Raw genomic sequence first — 19,151 nt, 5'->3', positions numbered from 1 at the left:
CCACCTGGAGCTTGGCAACTCAGAGAGGTCAATATTTTTTAAAGAAAGATGTGAATCCCGGATGACTTCATAAAAACTCAAAACAATGAGGCTCTTAAAATAATGGCTATCAAGGCATATGTTTCATTCTCAGGTGTCTGTCAGAAATTTGTATTTTCTCTTACCAAATTTCAAGCGTGGGGGAGGGAGGATTGCACATATCTTTCCCTTTGGCCTTTATGGGCACAATCGCACCCCCCAGAAGTTGTCCTGAGCACTGACCAGAACGAGCGCAAACGCCTACACACAATTTCCCATTCGCTTTGAAAAGTCAGTGCGTGAAAACTTCCAGGGAGGCTATGCAGTCTATGCACATAACAGGGCTTGTCTCTGAAAAAAAAAAATAATCTAACAATGGCATTGGGTGACATTTTAAATACTTTCACAGAAATAACCATTCATCAGTTTAAAAGTACAAAAAGACGTTTTATTCTTTTGCATTGTGAGGGGGGGGATAATATCAAATCAGCATCCATTTTCACATTGTGGGGTTGACGGGGCTTTGTTGTTGAAAAGTAGCAATTCTTCAATACCTATTTAGAAAAGAGGAGAAAATATAAAGAGTGGCAGGGGAGAGGGAGGCGTGTACCTTTTTTTTTTGGCAGAAATATAAAATATAAAATATGAGATTTTTTTTTAAAAAATGATGTAAAAAGTAAACAAAGACAAATAATTACACTTATAAAAATACAACAAGTCATCAAACCTCATAAAAATTTGACTTTGGAATAACGTTTGGCAGCCTATTGCATAAACACACACAAGCACACACACACACACACACACAGACACATACAAACCTTCCTAGAAAAAAAAAATCACAGAACAAGAAGTTCATAAATTAGGTTGCAAGGGTTTGCCAAATCCTTTGCTCGAGTCTCCCTTTCTTCCCTGTCCATCCACATGAGCATGGCCAATGAGGTATATAGGACATTAACACTTTTGGGTGTATGCACAACAGAAGAAAGTGCATTAATCAGAGACCACCCACAAGAATGGGTTGAATCCATGTTTTTTTTTAAACAACAACAACAATCCCCCCAAAAAAGGCACAATCACATTTTCATATAGATTTTTTTCTTGTCTTTTGCTTTGGCATGGTCATGAAATTGTTTTTAATGTCTTCAAGTCCCAGCAGCAGTGATCCTTTTCCTTTTGACGAGATCTTAATTCAGTGCCACGATTGCTTCGGTTTGTTGGGTCACGCGGAGAACTTCCCACACGTAGCGGGAGATAAAGACACCAGCGGTGGGGATCATACGTCAAGCACCATGTCATACTGTTGTTCTTTCTTTCGCCGGCCACATTTGGTGATAAGCACTAGGTACAAAGTCAAGAGCATCACCCAGTAGCACGCGTAGAGTATCGTGCCGATGATCAACACTGTCTGTTTCGATTCAGAAAATGGCTTTTTGGATTCCTTGTAGATTGTGAAAATAACCCCGCCTAGGAGGATTGTAAACCAAACGGACACTGGGATGAGCCCTATGAAGTTGACCACAATGGTTTTCCTGCCCGACGTGCCCCATCCTGCCTTATTGATGGTGGCTATTGCAAACATCTTGGCTGGAAGTAAACTTGACATGTACAACACTGAGTAAAGGGACATAAACACCATGACCACGTTCCCTCTAAGGCAGCTAGCAAAGGAAGACTTTATGAGACCCACAAGCTGAACCGTCAGCAGGAAGAGGAGGATGTTCCACAGCTTCCCCCGGTAGAAAAGCTGGATGACGGTGGCAATGAGAAAGAACGGGAAGAAGCCCGTGATGACCGCCTCGTAAGTCATCCACAAGTGATGCTTGTGGAACCACATCGCATTGTACAGCCACTCTCGGAAGTAGGACTTACTCCAACGGGTCTGTTGGTTCAACCACCTGAGATATTCTATCGGCGTTTCCGTAAGGCACTTGGATCGAGCAGTGTATTTCGTTGCATAGCCGAGGCTCAGGACTCGGTTTGTGAGATGCCGGTCGTCTCCAAAGCTACACTGAGATCCCATGAACTCCTGATTGTACCAGTCTTCTACAAAGTCGTGGAGTAAGGAGTTCCTGTACATCCCCAAAGGTCCACTGATGCACTGAACGCAGCCAAAGTAGGACTGGCAGGCTCTTTCAATATTAAATGCCATCCAGTATCTCACGCTGCTGAGAAAGGAGATCCACGAGTCGTACTTGTTCAGTATCTGCAAGTGGCAACAGTGGAAAGGAAATTATATTACAATTAGTTCCTAAGAGAAAGGACATAGGATTGGTTTTAGGTAAAAGCCTAACTCACAAAATCATGCTGGTAACATCTACCCACCTACCTACCTACCTGATGGCCATGACTCAGTGGTAGAGTATCTGCTTGGTAAGCAGAAGGTCCCAGGTTCAATTCTCAGCATCTCTAATGAAAAAGTTCAGGTAATAGGTGATGTGAAAGACCTCTGCTGGAGAGCCACTCCCAGCAAGAGTAGAAAATACTCACTTTGATAGACCAGTAGTCTGATTCAATATAAGGCTTCAAGTGTACTTGCCCCCCCTTCATTTAGAGGGATTTCTATTCTCCCTTTCTACTGAAAACGGCACTCAAGCCAGCTTGCAAGTAAAAGTTTAAAAAGACATAACATAAAGCTAATACTGTCATCCTAAGGAGAGTTACAGCTTTGTAAATCTAGTGGTTTAGAGGGGTACAACTCTGTTTCAGATTAGAACAAAATTTGAGTCCAGTGAGATCTTCAAGACCAACACAATTTAATCCTGGCATGTACACCTCTTCAGATACAGTGGAACAGACTTTCTCAAGCCTTACATATAGGTGGAGAGAGGGTGGGGTGGGGTTAGTTGCCAGGAAAGCCTAGTTAAAGTCAAGATGCCTAAGTAACTGGGTGATAAGCAGGGTTTTTTTTGAGCAGGAATGCACAGAACGCAGTTCCGGCTGGCTTGGTGTCAGGGGGTGTGGCCTGATATGCAAATGAGCCTGTGTTGGGCCTTTTCTACAAAAAAGCCCTGGTGATAAGTATAGCTGAGACTGGATTAAAGCAGTTGGTAAGACCTGCTAAACAATGGTGACATCAGGGGGTGTTGCCTAATATGCAAATGAGTTCCTGCTGGGCTTTTTCTACCAAAAAAGCCCTGGTGATAAGTATAGCTGAGACTGGATTAAAGCAGTTGGTAAGACCTGTGAATAGCAGCAATTTAGCACATATAGACAAGAGTTAACAAGTGAGCAGGGGTCATTTCACAGAAAAAGAAGTGCCAGAGCTCATTAACACAACTCCTTAGTATATGCCATAGACCCATGACATCACTGGGGAAGGAAAGGTCCCCTGTGCAAGCACTAGTCATTTCCGACTCTGGGGTGAAGTTGCTTTCACAACGTTTTCACAGCAGACTTTTTACGGGGTGGTTTCCCATTGCCTTCCCCAGTCATCTACACTTTCCCCCCAGCAATGGTGACATCAGGGGGTGTTGCCTAATATGCAAATGAGTTCCTGCTGGGCTTTTTCTACCAAAAAAGCCCTGGTGATAAGTATAGCTGAGACTGGATTAAAGCAGTTGGTAAGACCTGTGAAGGACCTCGGAAGGATGGAAGGCTGAGTCAACCTCGAGCCGGCTACCTGAAAACCCAGCTTCCACAGGGGATCAAACTCAGGTTGCAAGCAGCGCTTAGGACTGCAGTACTGCGGCTTTAACACTCTGCGCCATGGGGCTGACATCACTGGAAGGTGTACTAAATTATAGCAGCTCAGCATCTACCTTAAACTGCTTCTTGAGTTACAATTGTTATAATAAAATCTTACTCCCGTCAGACTTTTAAAATTACTTTCTCTTATGAGGCCACAGTGGCAGAATGAAGATTTACATCTGTCTGCTTTACATGTTTTGGTTATTTTACCATTTTTTTTGTGGGGAAAAATATTAGAAAATTTGTCAAATCTTAAGAGTTTGGCAAAATTCTCACCAGTGTGTGGGGGGTTGAACAATGGAGCCCAGAAGCAAGTATTTGGGGGAGGGGTAAGAAAGAAAGAGAACAATAAAATTCAGAGGCTCCAGAGTTCTGCTCCTGTGAGCCTTCTGCCCAAAATGAGGCCTGGATGTGAGAACTAAGTTTGAGTAAATCTGTTGTATTTGTAAGCTAAGTCGGTGCTATTCATAGGCCTTACCAACTGCTTTAATCCAACCTCAGCTATTCTTACCACTTACTTTTTTTGTAGCAAGAACTCCCTTGCATATTAGGCCACACACCCCTGATGTAGCCAATCCTCCTGGAGCTTACAGGAGGCCCTGTATGAAGAGCTCTTTAAGCTCTTGGAGAATTGGCTACATCAGGGGTGTGTGGCCTAATATGCAAAGGAGTTCCTGCTACAAAAAAAGGCTCTGCTTATCATCCAGTTACTTATGCTTCTTGATTGTGACTAGTCTTTCCTGGCAACTAGCCTCCCTGTCACACGCACTATATGTAAGGCTTGAGGACGTCTGTTCCAATGTACCTGAAGAAGTGTGCATGCACACAAAAGCTGATACCCAGAATAAAACTTTGTCAGTCTTAAAGGTGCCACTGGACTCAAACTTTGTTCTGTTGCTTCAGACCAACATGGCTACCCACCTGAATTTTTCAGACTGCACAGTGAAAACCCAGTATAAAGGGGAAAAAGGACAAAAGTAGCATAACAGCAGCATGTCTATTGCATTAAGCCTGTTTAAGGCTGTGATCCTAACACCATTTAGTAGGAAGTAAGTCCCAGGGTGCAGATCTGCCCTTAGCTTCATAGCCGTTTTCATTTTTTTTTATTATTTTACTTCTTCAGTTTTCCTTGAAAGAATTCCGAATGTGTAAGTAACTTTTTTTTAAAAAATTCAAAAGTGGTCTGGCTTCTCATAAAATGTGTTTTTAAAAGAAGAATAAGAATAAGAAATATATGTGTTTAAAGTCACAAATGTTGTATGTAAACCCCTGCTGATAAAATGCTTCTTTATTCAGGAGCCTCATATTTTTGCAAACTTTTTTGGGGGGAAAATGTTTGACAGATAACCTAGGCTGGAGTATTTTCAGGAGGCATCAAAAGGCAGAAAAAATGTTAAAACGCGCATCTTTCCTACTTCACAGTCAACTAAGCCCCTCGTATTGCATTTTGAGGCTGAAATCTTTTCAACTATCGGGATGATTTTCATTTTGTTGTTTTGTTTATGGAGCCTCGTGTAACCTGATCTCTCCAGCCATGGTTTGGAACCCACTGAATGTACTTCCTGTTCAAAGCTTTCTACACCTACTAAATTAATGTCAGGTTGGCCAAGCATATTTAAGCCACGGGATAATTGATGAAGAGTAAGCAGAAGTGGCATTTTACTGCTGGGTAACTGCGACCTCTGCCACACTGGTAGCTCCTTATTTGGGACAGCACATGTCCAAGGGATGCCAGCCTCCAGATAGTACCTGGAGATCCCTGGGAATAACAGCTCATCTCCAGACTACAGAGATCAGTTCTGCTGGAGAAAATGGATGCTTTGGAGGGTGAACTCTATGGTATCGCTCTCCACTGAGTCCTCCCTAGGCTCACCCCCAAACCTCCAGGAGTTTCTGAACCTCAATCTGTCAACGCTGTACCCTCCCCATCTCCAGCCAGAGGGACCTGGCAGTCTAGGGTTGCCAGCCACCAGGTGGGGCCTGGAGATCTCCTGCTTTTACAACTGATCTCCAGCTGGCAGAGATCAGCTCCCCTGGAGAAAACGGCTGCTTTGAAAGGTGGTCTCTGTGGCATTGCACTATGTTGAGGCCCTTCCCCAAACCCCACCCTCTCCCGGCTCCACCCCCAAAGTCTCCAGGCACTTTTCCAACACAAACCTGGCAACCCTATGGCCATCCTAACATGTCCCGAAAGTGACACGTTCAAGTGGGAAGGCAGAAGAATAAAAATTGCAAAAAAGTTACTTGGGAACTATTGTTGAATGAGGGAGGGGCTTGGTTCAGTCATAATGCGAACCCAGTTTCTTGTAACTACAGATAGTTTGTGAAAGAGCAGGATTTGGTTGCAGGTGGTTGCTGGAGCAACTGCTTGTTGTTCAACAGGTCAAGGAGTCTGCTAGTGAGAGGTGGTGAAAGGTGAGAGAAATTTTGATTTTTCAGCAGCTCTGCCCAGGAAATGCAGGGTTTCTGATCTTCAGATGGGGCCTGAGTTTCCCCCAGAACTACAGCTGATCTCCAAACTACAGAGAGCAGTTTCCCTGGAGATAAAATATGGCAGCTTTGCAGAATAGATTCCATGTAATCACAACCCCGCTGAGCTCTTTCCCCTCCCCAAACCCCACTTTCTCCAGGCTCCGCCTCCAAATATCCAGGAAACTCCCAACCCAGAGTTGGCATCTCTACCCAGCATCTATGTAGCCTGCAGTGGTTCCAGGAAATAAACCGGAATTAATGTCATGATTAAGCAAAGATGTCTGCACGGATACTTCAGGTGAAACTAAGAGTCCATAGTACCTTTCTAATAAATGAATTTCAGACTGTGGTTTGAGACCCTGCTTTGACTGACCCTAAATAACTGTAGCTCAAAAGTGTTCTGCATTTGAACAATCAACAAACCATAGTTAATTTAAATAAACCAGGTTTTCTTCTGAAGCAAGCCATGGAAAGACAAAGAGATTCCTGGAGGGCTAAAAAGCAGGAGCCCCATGTTTAAGGGACATTATAAACAACAACGAGGAGAAGGAAGAGATACTAATAAAAAACATTCAGTTTAACGTTACCTGCCTATGGCTGGCAACAAGCAAGAGACTTACCAGGATTGGGGCTTACGGATAATGTCATGCTGATGTCATTTCTGGCGCCTGTGGGAAGTTATGTCATCACATTGGGGCACTAAATCTAACATTCACCTAAAACTCTATGGTTAAACCAATGCCAGAACATCACCCCAACAGAATGACATCAGCTCTGGGTCATGCCGGAAGTGACATCAGCACATTGTTGGCACTGCCAATCCCCTTCCATTTCCTCCCTCCCAGCCCAGCTAGTGGCAGATGGGGAAGAAAGATGTCAGAGGGAGATTGCCAGCCAACCCAGGAAACATGGCAGCCTTATCTAAATTGCCTTTTTTTTTTTTCACTGCAGTGCACAGACAAAGTAGTTGGTATGAGCAATGCATTATAATACATGTGCTCTTAGGAAACTGTAACTAAAGTGGTCCTAAGCACAGAAGCAGTTTTTGGTGCAATGCCTAAATCTTATATTCACCTGTACATCTCCTCCAACGCCACCAACCATCGGATCTTCTTCCAAAACCTTCACCATTTCCACAGACGAAGCTGGATCTAGCATTGTATCGGAATCACACACCTGTCCATTAAGAAAGATACAGGGAATCATTAGAGATAGCAGAGCCCAGATTGTCAAAAAGTAAAATGAGAAGCAATCAAGTGAGTGAAGATATCAATTATCTGTTGCTGCTAAAAAAAAAAAGTCTGGTTAAAAAGTGTATGAGCATCACCAATATTGAAATTCAAGTCAAATCTATGAATTTTTCTGTTTAGCTATTTATTACATTCACAGCCCATCTTTTTCCTCCATGGGGACACAAAGCATCATACATTGTTCTCATGACCTCATTTTTTTACCCTCACAACAATCCTGTGAGGTAGGCTAGGCTACAGCAGGAGTGTCAAACATACAGACTGGGGGAGGAATCAGCCTGTCCACAGCTCTTATCTGGCCCATGAGCAACTGGTGCAAGGGGGGGGAAGGCAGGAGGCTACTGAGGGGGGAACAAGAGTGGGGGGTGCACCCAGTGAAGTGTGTTTGGTCAGGTTGTCAAGAAGTGAAAGGCAATGGCTAGGGGGTGGGTATGGTACCCTTGGGGAAAAAAACTAGTCTTGCATATGACTGAATATATTAATTGTGGCTTTTGTGGATTCCCCAGTAAATTGTTTTCACTCTTAGGAATCAATTCCTTTTGCTTGTCTTTTGAGTTAAAAATATTGTTGATTGAAGAGAGGAGAGATTAGATTTATACCCTGCCCTTCACTCAGTAGAGCACCATGGCACAGAGTGTTAAAGCTGCAGTACTGCAGTCCTAAGCTCTACTCATGACCTGAGTTCAATCCACGGCAGAAACTGGGTTTTCAGGTAGCCGGCTCCAGGTTGACTCAGCCTTCCAAGGTCGGTAAAATGAGTACCCAGCTTGCTGGGGGGAAAGTGTAGATGACTGGGGAAAGCAATGGCAAACCACTCCGTAAAAAAGTCTGTTGTGAAAATGTTGTGACAGCAACATCACCCCAGAGTCGGAAACGACTGGTGCTTGCACAGGGGACCTTTCCTTTCCTTCAGAGTCTCAGAACAGTTTACAATCTCCTTTCCCCTCCCCTCCCCACAACAGACACCCTGTGAGGTATGTATGGCTGAATGCTCTGAGAGAACTGCCCTTGAGAGGAACAGCTCTAGAGAATGTTGTGACTTGACCCAATCGCTCATGGAGGAGTGAGGAATCAAACCCGGTTCAGGGGTGGCCAATGGTAGCTCTCCAGATTTTTGCCTACAACTCCCATCAGCCCCAGCCATTGGCCATGCTGGCTGGGGCTGATGGGAGTTGTAGGCAAAAAACCCAAACATCTGGAGAGCTACCGTTGGCCACCCCTCGATTAGAGCCATGCACTTAACCACTACATCAGACTGCTAATTGGGTTGCCTGCATCTTTTCTAAAGTTTGTATCTCCAGTACCTGTCATTACATTTTATGGGACATGCAGCCCGGCCTGACACCTGTGGGCTAGAGTGTGTGACTGGCCTACTAAGGGCACCCAATGAACTTCCATGGCAAAGAGGAATCTGAACTTGCGACCTCCATCTCAGGGGTGTTGAACTCATTTTTTATGAGGGCCGGATCTGACATAAATGAGACCTTGTTGGGGCAGGCCATGTGTGTACCTATTTAAGATTAGGTAGCAGAGATATAAATTTTCTTGCTTTCTTTGTATTTCTCCCATGGGAACCAGGGAAGTAGGCAAAGGAAGCTCTGGCTCTTTCCTCAGCTAATAGAAGGAAGAGAGGCTTGGCTCAGTAGCTCTGCTGTGCAACTGAGAGAGCCTGGCAAAGCAAGCTATTTCTCCCCCTGCAATCCAAGGGAAGAGCCTCAGCCAATGGAGAAAATAAAGGTTTTCCACTGTAGCTCCTGTGCAATTGAGCAAGCCTTGCAAAGCAAGCTGTTATGCAGAAGGAAGCAAGATATAGGGAGAAGGAAGCAGATGACAGCCAGTTGCTCAGGGGCCTTATAGGAGTCCTCCGGGGGCCTGATTTGGCCCCTGAACTACATGTTTGACACCCCCTGCTCTAACCACTACACCACACTGGCTTTTCTATAAGGAATCATTGGTAGTGAGGGGCAAAATTCAGAACAGGGATTCTGACACTCAACGATTCCTTTCTGAAAGGCAGCAGAACAGACCCCAACTCACTTCCAAAGCCAAGCTCTGAGCTGCAGGCATTAAAACATACATCTTCGCGCCGCTGAGGATTTGAATCCAGTGCTTTAATATTCGTTTCCTCTTTGCACAGCCACCTCTGCTTGATGGGTTTTTTTTAAACCCACCCTGTTTCCTTTGTATTTGCATTGTTCCTTCTTTTCAAAGACGGTTTTTCTTGGAAAAGTGGGCACTGGCTTCAATGAAACGGCAGTAATTGAAGTAGTCTGACTATAAAGAAAGTCTGTTCCTAGAATCAGATGTATTTATTTTATTAGCACACTGGGTTGACTTTGTTTGAACAAGGAAGGTGTTCTTGGGGAAGGGGGAACAGGGGAAACTCTGTGTGGGTTCGTGCCTGCAGAAACAATCTTTTGCAGGTGGTTCTGCACTTCTCCTGTTCCCATTTAACTGGGCAGGAGGAATGGATGCATTTGATGCCCCAGTTCTGACATAAAATTGGCAGGAGGTCTGGGAAGAAATACGGCAGCCCTTTTATTCACAGAAGGTTTCCCCATTCATAAGAACATAAGAGAAGCCATGTTGGATCAGGCCAATGGCCCATCCAGTCCAACACTGTGTATCACACAGTGGCCAAAAAACCCCAAGTGCCATCAGGAGGTCCATCAGTGGGGACAGAACACTAGAAGCCCTCCCACTGTGCCCGCCCCCAAGCACCCAGAATGCAGCGCATCACTGCCCCAGACAGAGTTCCAACGATAAGCCGTGGCTAATAGCAACTGATGGACCTCTGCTCCATATGCTTATCCAATCCCCTCTTGAAGCTGTCTGCGCTTGTAGCCACTACCAACACCTGTTGCGGCAGTGAAATCCATGTGTTAATCACCCTTTTAGTGAAGAAGTACTTCCTTTTATCAATGCTAACCCGACTGCTCAGCAATTTCATTGAATGTCCATGAGTTCTTGTACTGTGAGAAAGGGAGAAAAGTATTTCTTTCTCTGCCTTCTCTATCCCATGCATAATCTTGTAAACCTCTATCACGTCACACCGCTGTCGACGTTTCATATGAGATGCGTATGCTGGATTTCAGAGGTCAATTTTTTGGCCATCTATATCCCTGTAAATGCACATTTCATACGGTTTGCCAGCAAATGGTTATCAACCACATGCATCTTTGAAGATTGGGGGTAGCCAAATGATGGCCTCTCAAACAGGGCCGGCTCTGCCAGCAGGCAAACTAGGCAACTGCCTAGGGCGCCAACCTTCTGGGGGTGCCAAATTGGGTGCCCCCAACATGACTCAGAGCTGGCCCTGCTCAGCTTCCGAGATCTGAGAAGATCAGGCTTGCCTGGGCTATCCAGGTCAGGGAGCAATTTCCAGTTATGTGCTTTTCATTTTCCCCACAAGTCATCAGTTTTTGAAAACTGGTTATCAGTGCAGGGTGGGGGGCATCAGAAGCTAGCCTTGCCTAGGGTGCCGGACAGTCTAGGGCTCTGCTCCCAAAACAAATTTGTCAGGCTCCTGGTGCTCCCTATCAGTTTGAGAGCCAGCATAGTACAGTGGTTAAGAGTGGTGGACTCTAATCTGGAGAACCGAGTTTGATCCCTCCTCCACGTGAAGCCAGGCAGGTGACCCTTGGTCAGTCACAGTTCTCTCATAGCTCTCTCAGCCCCATCTACCTCACAGGGTGTCTGTTGCGGGGACAGAAAGGGAAGGCGATTGCGAGCCACTCTGAGACTCCTTCGGGTAGTGAAAGGACAGGGGATAATACCAACTCTTCTTCAAATTTTAAGCAAGGCATAGAAAAAGCTGTATATGCTGGAATATGGGAGAGCTTCAGTGGAAATGGTGCATTGAGAAGCCCACCAGAGAATCCACAGCGAGGAGGAGGAACCATCCTCTTGCCAGGGGTGGAGTGGGGGGGCGGATCTTAAGAATGCAGAGAATTTTAGAATATCACAAGTCAGATTCCACATGGGAGAGAACCTCTCTCCAGGCTTGGAAGGTGGGCGGCACTGCCAGGTAAAAGCAGTATGATGGTCAATCAGAGAATCCTCCCACAAGAAGGGAAAGGATGTATCTTGGTGCCAAATTGAGGACACCATTGAAAGATCTAAGACTGGGTCTCCAGTCTGTTTTTATTGCTAAATACCAGCAGGGATGGGTGGGGAGTGTCTGCAGATTAGAGCTCTGGCATGGGAAGAAAGGTTTGGATGCCCCCCTTGTGCTGTTTTCCCAACTTCAAATGCCACCACCCCCCAGCCGCTATCTTCCTTCCTTGGGAGAAACATTCATGGAACACAACTGGCTCACTGGAGGTCATCTGAGGTCAGGAAAGAGCCAAGGGAAATGACTTCCCCTCCTACTGTGCTGTGGCCCTTGGAGCTAAATCAAAGAGTTGTGTGGCTGCTTTTTAGCAACTAAAAACATGTGGGAGATCCTATCAAAGTTCTTTCAGAATCTTGTCTTACTTTGACCCTCAGAAAACATGGGGAAATTCACCTGAAAGAGCACAGTATTCTTAACTGCACTGAGCAAGAAGATAATGAATTTTTCTCTTCCACAAACCCTCTCTCCCGTTTGAAGCCGACCAGCCTTTGCCCTGACCTACATAGCCCAGGTGAGCCTGATCTCATCAGATCGCAGAAGCTAAGCAGGTCGACTTTGGCAAGTACTTGGATGGGAGATCTCCAAAGAATACCAGCAGCTGGGAGGTGGGGGCAGGCTTTATTTAGTCAACTCCCTGAATATCCTCCAGGCCCCCAGGAGGGGTCAGTCACCAGAGGTTGTCATGACTTCCAGGTGCACACACACATACACACATAAAAATAAAACAATACTAAAAGGAAGAAGAAGAAACAGGCCAGCCCTTCATATCAGAAGAGCAACTGGCAACATAATCTGGTTGCTTCATTTCTCCTCCTTCCCAAGAATTGTGAGGTTCAAGGTAAAAACTGAACTGCTCAAATTAAGCTGGACAATTTTTTTGCCTGAGCCCTGAAGACTTTGCATTTGGTTTCTTTTCCCAGAAGGTCTCAGAAGCAGGGCCAGCGCGTGGGAGTCAGCGAGGTAGGCGGCCACCTGGAGCGCCACCTCACTATGGGGGGGGCACCCCCATCCCCACTTGCACTGACCCTTCCCCGTCCCCACTGGCACAGCTTCCCTCCCCATCTCTGCTGCTTCAGATACTCTCTGAAGAGGAAGAGGGCTGGGCAAGGAGAAGGGAAGGAAACAGCTTTGCTGGCTGGGCAGTGGCCGCCTGCGTCCTTCTTACTTCAGCCTCTGCCCAGCCAGCTCCCTCTGAAGAAGGGGAGAGGGCTGGGCAAGGGGGTGGGCTGAGCGAGAATGCTTGGCCCGCTCCTTGCCCAGCCCTCTCCCCTGCTTCAGAGGGAGCTCAGCTGGCTGGACAGTGGCCGCCTGAGTCCTTCTTCCTTCGTCCCAAAGGAAGAAAGATGCAGGTGGCCACTGCCCTGCCAGCAAAGCCCGCCATCACAATGATGTCACTTTCAGATGACATCATCAAGCCGCGCGTGCTTCGTAGGGGCACAGGACTCTTGCCTGGGGCGGCAGAACCCCCAAGCACCAGGGCTGCTCAGAAGGTCTATAGATCAAAACTGATCATCATTTAAGCATGTTTGTATTTTGAGTAAAACTAATAATTTTGTTAATTGGGTTTGCCTGTGTCCTTTATGAAGTTTATATCTTGGGTATCTGGTGTTACGTTTTATGGCACGCACAACGCAGCTCAACAAAGTGACATTTATGTCAGATCCAGTCGTAACAAATGAGTTCAATTCCTCTGCTCTTAGTGTTCTGTTCTTTCTCTAAAGTGAAAGTAGGTTGTACTGAGTCAGGACTTTAAATGGAAATACCTGGCCCTTTAAATGGAAATACCAGGGACTGAATCTGGCATTTTGTGCAGCAAAGCGTGCATTTCATGAGTGAGCAAAGGGAGAAACAGAAAGGAATAAGAGGGACATGAGGATCTCTAGATAGTTTCAGGCCAAACAACATGTTACAATTTTTCATGCACAGTGTCTGGATTTCCCCAATCTGACTGTGACTCAGAAAGTCACATGTCAGGTGCAATGGAACTGATTTCCCAGGTGTGCAAGGCCCTGATTCAGATTAGAGTTGCCAGGTCCAACTCAGAAAATATCTGGGGACTTCGGGGGTGGAGTCAGGAAACATTGGGGGCGGAGCCAGGAGACTTTTCCATTCCCTACAATCAATAAATAAAAATACAGGTGCGGTTCCCCTGAATACAATCTTCATTTCCTCAGCCCCGAGCAGCTGTACGTCCACTAAATGAAAGTGAACATGCACATACACATACACACGCACTCACAAAGCAGCCAAAATAAACAGTTATCACGCACACACTTTTGTGATCTCACTGGGGCAATTTACTGGGAGAGGCTGGTAAGCCTAATTCAGATCAGGGTGCATGAGGAAAAATTAATTCAGCACCCCCACCATTTCCCCTATGGGGGGGGGGGGGTTGCTGAACATATACTGATATGCTATTTCATTCAGTGGAACTGCCAGGGATTGAACCTGGGTCTTTTTGGGGACAAAGAAAGGTGCTCTCCCTCTGAGCCATAGCTGCTCCCCAACCAGAGGGCAAAACTGATGCCAAGCCAAGATCAAATTGCGACATATGTGCCCCATTTCCAACCTGGTGAAAAATTCTGCTCCTGCTTTTCACTCTTTACCCACTCAGCAGCTTCCCTCCTCTGGGGCTGACTGCCGACTACCCAAGGACAGTGTTTCATGACTCCCTCGCAGGACTGAGAATACTTTGTGTAATCCTTTGAAGAAGGGAGGGGGGGAAACCTTCAGGTCTTGCAGAACAGAGTGGCGGGAGGAGAAACGTCTGCCAGACGTCGCACAGCTGGCCAATAATCCCTGCCTGCAGCTTGTGCTTTTTGGAAATGGAGGAGTGGGCCTTGCCTAATTCATTTTTAAGTGAACGGTGACACAGAGGCTCCCAAAGCCAAGCTTTTGCCTCGAGTGAGGTAATGCAGCTGTAAACGTGGAAGCCAAGCCCTGCCTGGCTGAAGGAGCTTGCTTGTTTGTATTTCTAAGCGCAACCCCCCCTGCCCAGCCCCCTCCCCACCCAGCCCCTCTTCCCCTCCCTGCTTCTTAACAAGTTTTTATAGGGCTTTAAAAACTCTCCGTTTTCACAGACTCTGCCAATCCTTTGAGATGCTCTTTGAGAAGGAGAGGCGAACCTATGTAAGGGGGCCTCCAAGCTTTTTTTTCACAAGATGAAAAATGACCTTGAAGCCCCGGCTTACATCTGGCAAAGCAGGGAAGTTCTTAAGATGTTGTTTTGTTTTGGGGGGTTTTTTTTACAACAAGGAGAGGTCATTTTTGATGAGAAATACTACCCCAGTCCACATGTTAATGTGAACTCACATGCATCCTGCATGTACGTGTTTACCATCTGTTTGTAAGAAAAAGAAGAAGAGATTGGATTTATACCCCACCCTTTACTCACCAAAGGAGTCTAAGAGTGGCTTACCATCTCCTTTCCCTTCCCCTCCCTACAACAGACACCCTGTGAGGCAGATGGAGCTGAGAGAGTTCTGACAAAAGCTGCTCTTGAGAGGAACAGCTCTGTGAGAACTTGTGACTGACTCAAGGCTGCATCAGTAGGTGCATGAGGAGTGGGGAATCAAACCCAGTTCTCCCAAATAAGAGTCCATGCACTTAACCACTACACCAACATGCATTCACTTTTTGTACAAACAGAACTGGGCGCTGGTACCTGGATATATGTGCAGCTTATGCCCAGTGTTCCCTCTGAGTTAGCGTGAACTAGCTCAGATTTTTAGCCTTTGGCTCTCACATTTTTGTCTTAGCTCTGGAAGGATGACCGCAGAGCACAATAATTTATGCAGTAGCTCACAGCTTGAACAGCAGTAGCTCACAAAGCAGAATTTTTGCTCACAAAAGCGTACACTGTACATAGATGGTATGTGCATTTACTACTAACTTGCAAACACGGCTAACGGTAAGGTTGCCAGCTCAGGATTGGGAAATATCTGGAGATTTTAGGGGTGGAGCTTGAGGATAGTGAGGTTTGAGGAGACGAGGGACTTGGATATAATGCCATAAAGTCCACCTTCCATAGTGGTCATGTTCTCAATGGACACTGATCTCTGTTGCCCGGAGATCAGCTGTAATCCCAGGTGATCTCCAGCTACTACCTGGGGGTTCCAAATTTTGTTTATAAGATTACAAGCTCTTTGAAGCCTGCTTTGGCCTTACACCAAAAGTGATAATTATTAAGATTATAAACTCTCTGAAGCCCAGGTTACAGGTCCCATTTCCAAGAGATACCAAGACTATATATTCATTCAAATTGGACCTGATGAAGCTTTGAAACGGTGCACTTTGGATCAACTCACCATTGTCCATATATGTGTCAGTAGATTTGAAATTTATTTCTGGAATTTGTGTATTCATATATTTGGAATTAATATTAATATTGTGTTGCGTGTGACTGGCTACCAATGTTCCCTCCAAGCTGCAGAGTCTTGTGAGCAAAAATTCTATTTTGTGAGCTACTGGCAATAAAGTTGTGAGCTACTGCATAAATTATTGTGCTCTAGGGTCATCCTTCCTGAGCTAAGACAAAAATGTGTGAGTTGGAGGCTAAAAATCTGTGAGCTAGCTCACACTAACTCAGCCTAGAGTGAACATTGCTGGCTACCACTAAATTGCTCTTCTCTGAGTGCTGTCAAGTTGTCTGTTTATAAAATGTTTTTATTGTATTTTATTGTTTTATCATATGTTGTACAGAATAGAAATATACTAAAATAAATAAATTTTAAAAATTATTTTTGTGTTGTAGTGCCTGAAAGCAGTGTATTTTTGATTTGGATTCTCCACACTGCAGTCCATTGTTTTGACTACTACCTGGAGGTTGGCAACCCTAAACTACTGGTTGTAAATCTCATGGAATATATTATACAACCCTGCCATGGAGGTTGCTTGTATAATGTGAACAGACCAGACTTCTGATGCAATTAATTCCAAGTCTACAGCCTGGGAGATTCACCTGAACCTGTGTGACACAGAGTGTTGGACTGGATGGGCCATTGGCCTGATCTAACATGGCTTCTCTTATGTTCTTATGTCCTGCTTGCTAGTTAGTACAAGCAGAAGGGAAAGAATATAAAAACGGTCTGGGAGGGAAAGAGAGAAACTGCAGCTGGCTTCTTTCCTTATTCAGCCCCAATCTAGGTTTTTAATTCAATTATTTGAGTTAAGTTTTTCATTCTCCTCCTTCCTCCTCATTCCATTTGCTATCATGGCTGTAGATGGACTATGGATTTTTTTGGTTCTCTCTGTGGTAGGACTTTTACAGTGGCACTGTAAAGTAGACTATCCACTTTCTACCCCCCTTGACTTCAATGGACTTAGTGGCACTGCTAGTCAGTTTGTTTTTACAAGTGATGCCCAGTTTGGCTTCTCATGTTGCATCTGTGCCCACATAAGCTTTGGTTCTGAACGAGCAGGAAATTCGCAGAGCAAAGGTTTGTGTGATGTTGGCAGAAGACACCACAGATGGAAATACCAGATAGAGACGCCAGACTCTTGCACAAGCAGGGAAGAAAAAGAAGACTGCAGATTTACACCCTGCCCTTCTCTCTGAATCAGAGACTCAGAGCGGCTTACAATCTCCTATATCTTCTCCCCCCACAACAGACACCCTGTGCGGTGGGTGGGGCTGAGAGGGCTCTCACAGCAGCTGCCCTTTCAAGGACAACTCCTGCAATAGCTATGGCTGACCCAAGGCCATTCCAGCAGGTGCAAGTGGAGGAGTGGGGAATCAAACCTGGTTCTCCCAGATAAGAGTCTGCACACTTAACCACTACACCAAACTGGCTCTCAAAACTTAGAAAGACTTAACCATTACACCAAACTGGAACCCAGGGAAGAATTTGGACAGCAAAGCAAAATGAATGAAGGAGGCCAATTAGGACCAAGGACAGAAGGGGCTGTGAACTCACAAAAAATACAGAGAGGCAGAAGAAACTGCATTGTTGTGGACCAAGAAGTGGACTTATTTCATTTACTGCACTTACACACCCCTTGTCTCCCAATGAGGAGCCACACTGGCACAGATCTGGGGCGCAGATTTGCTTAGATTTTCATGTGCCTTTATATAGAAGGGATAATTCTGCCAAGTAAGACCTTTTCCAGTCTTGCAACTCTGTGATGGGAAAACCAGGACCCATTGCTGTTTTCAAGCGGAGAGTAAAAAAGGGGCGCTCTGTTCACAGAAGGACCGGGATGGGACATGCAACACCCAGCCCAAAAATATACAAGACATGCTTTCTTTGGAGGCCTTGTTTGACTTGGCAAGGAAGGAGGGAGGGCTTTTAATACCTACCTGCACATAATCCACGCTTCTCCCCAGCGCTTTGAATGCCGTGTACATGACTTCTCTCTTCCCGCCCCATTTCTGCATGATGCACACGCTTTTGTTGGACAGGACCAGCTGGGTGACATGCTGCATGCTGTCCCGGTGGGCTTCTTCCGTCTCCTCGGGGCCTTTGTGGTGGAAATTATTCCTCCAGATGTACGTCGCGGATCTATCCCTGCCCATGATTTCGCTGAAAATGTCCATCATGTAAACATCGTCTTCTGAATTCCCATCGATCACCATGATCACCTTAATCCCAGGGTAGGTGAGCCTTTTCACTGAGAGTAAACATTTCCGTAAGTAGTCGGGGTCCTCTTGGTAGGCAGCGATGCAAAGGGCCACCGTTTTGTTCAGCTTAATGGGCGTCTCGAGGGATCGCTTCATTTTCCGATGCTCGAGGAAGGCAAAGAGGCTTTGGATGATGAGGTGCGAGGCCAGGATGGCACCGTAGAGCCCAAAGGAGAAATAGTAGTTGTCCGTTTGGATAAACTGGTAGCCCACAATGTAAGCAGCTGAGATTCCAAGCAGGAGCGACACCCCAAACAGCGTGGTTCCGAGTATTCTCAAGATGCATATAAATCTCTCGCAATGCATCTGCAACAGAAAGGTCATGGTCACTCACACGCAGTCACATGAGAACAGTAACAAACGGGGCTTTTTTGGTAGAAAAAGCCCAGCAGGAACTCATTTGCATGAGGCCACACCCCCTCACACCAAGCCAGCCGGAACTGCATCCCTGCTCAAAAATAGCCCTTGTAGGAAACATAATCTGGTGAACACACCAACACACAAAGCTGCCTTATCCGAATCAGAACTTTGGTCCATCAAGGACAGTGTTGTCTCCTCAGATTGGCAGATAGCCATTTTGGGGTAGCATTTAAGAGTGGCAGAGTCTAATCTGGGAGAACTGGGTTTGATTCCCCACTCTTCCACATGCACCTGCTGATGTGACCTTGCATCAGTCTCTCAGAGTTGTTTCTCTCAAGAGCAGTTCTCTCAGAGCTCTCTCAGCTCCGCCTACCTTACAAGGTTGTCTGCAGTGGGGAGAGGAAGGGAAGGAGACTGTAAACAGCTCTGAGACTGAATGAAAGGTGGGGTGTAAATCCAATCTCTCCTTCTCTCCAGGGTCTCAGGTGTTCTTTCACAATACCTACTACCTGGTCATTTTAACTAGAGATAACAGGGACCGGACCTGGGACCTTCTCCATGCCAAGCAGATGCTCTACCACTAAGCCACGGCCCTCAGGACTGGGCCTTCCTGGTAGTTTTAAATGGC

The 19,151-nt window shown here is 45.8% G+C and overlaps 1 protein-coding gene across 1 annotated transcript; it reads right to left on the bottom strand.

Moving 5' to 3' along the window:
- Positions 1-444: 444 nt before the first annotated feature.
- On the bottom strand, positions 445-18,469 carry HAS2 (hyaluronan synthase 2). Its single transcript, XM_060243258.1, has 3 exons — positions 17,843-18,469; positions 7,255-7,356; positions 445-2,224 (listed from the first exon to the last, which is right to left on the bottom strand). Exons 1-3 carry the CDS (start codon positions 18,467-18,469, stop codon positions 1,295-1,297), a joined length of 1,659 nt encoding a protein of 552 aa, XP_060099241.1. The 3' UTR covers positions 445-1,294.
- Between the last annotated feature and the right edge of the window lie 682 nt (positions 18,470-19,151).

Source organism: Heteronotia binoei, chromosome 7 (assembly GCF_032191835.1).
Source record: "Heteronotia binoei isolate CCM8104 ecotype False Entrance Well chromosome 7, APGP_CSIRO_Hbin_v1, whole genome shotgun sequence".
Taxonomy (NCBI): domain Eukaryota; kingdom Metazoa; phylum Chordata; class Lepidosauria; order Squamata; family Gekkonidae; genus Heteronotia; species Heteronotia binoei.
This window is presented reverse-complemented; position numbering and strand designations above follow the sequence as displayed.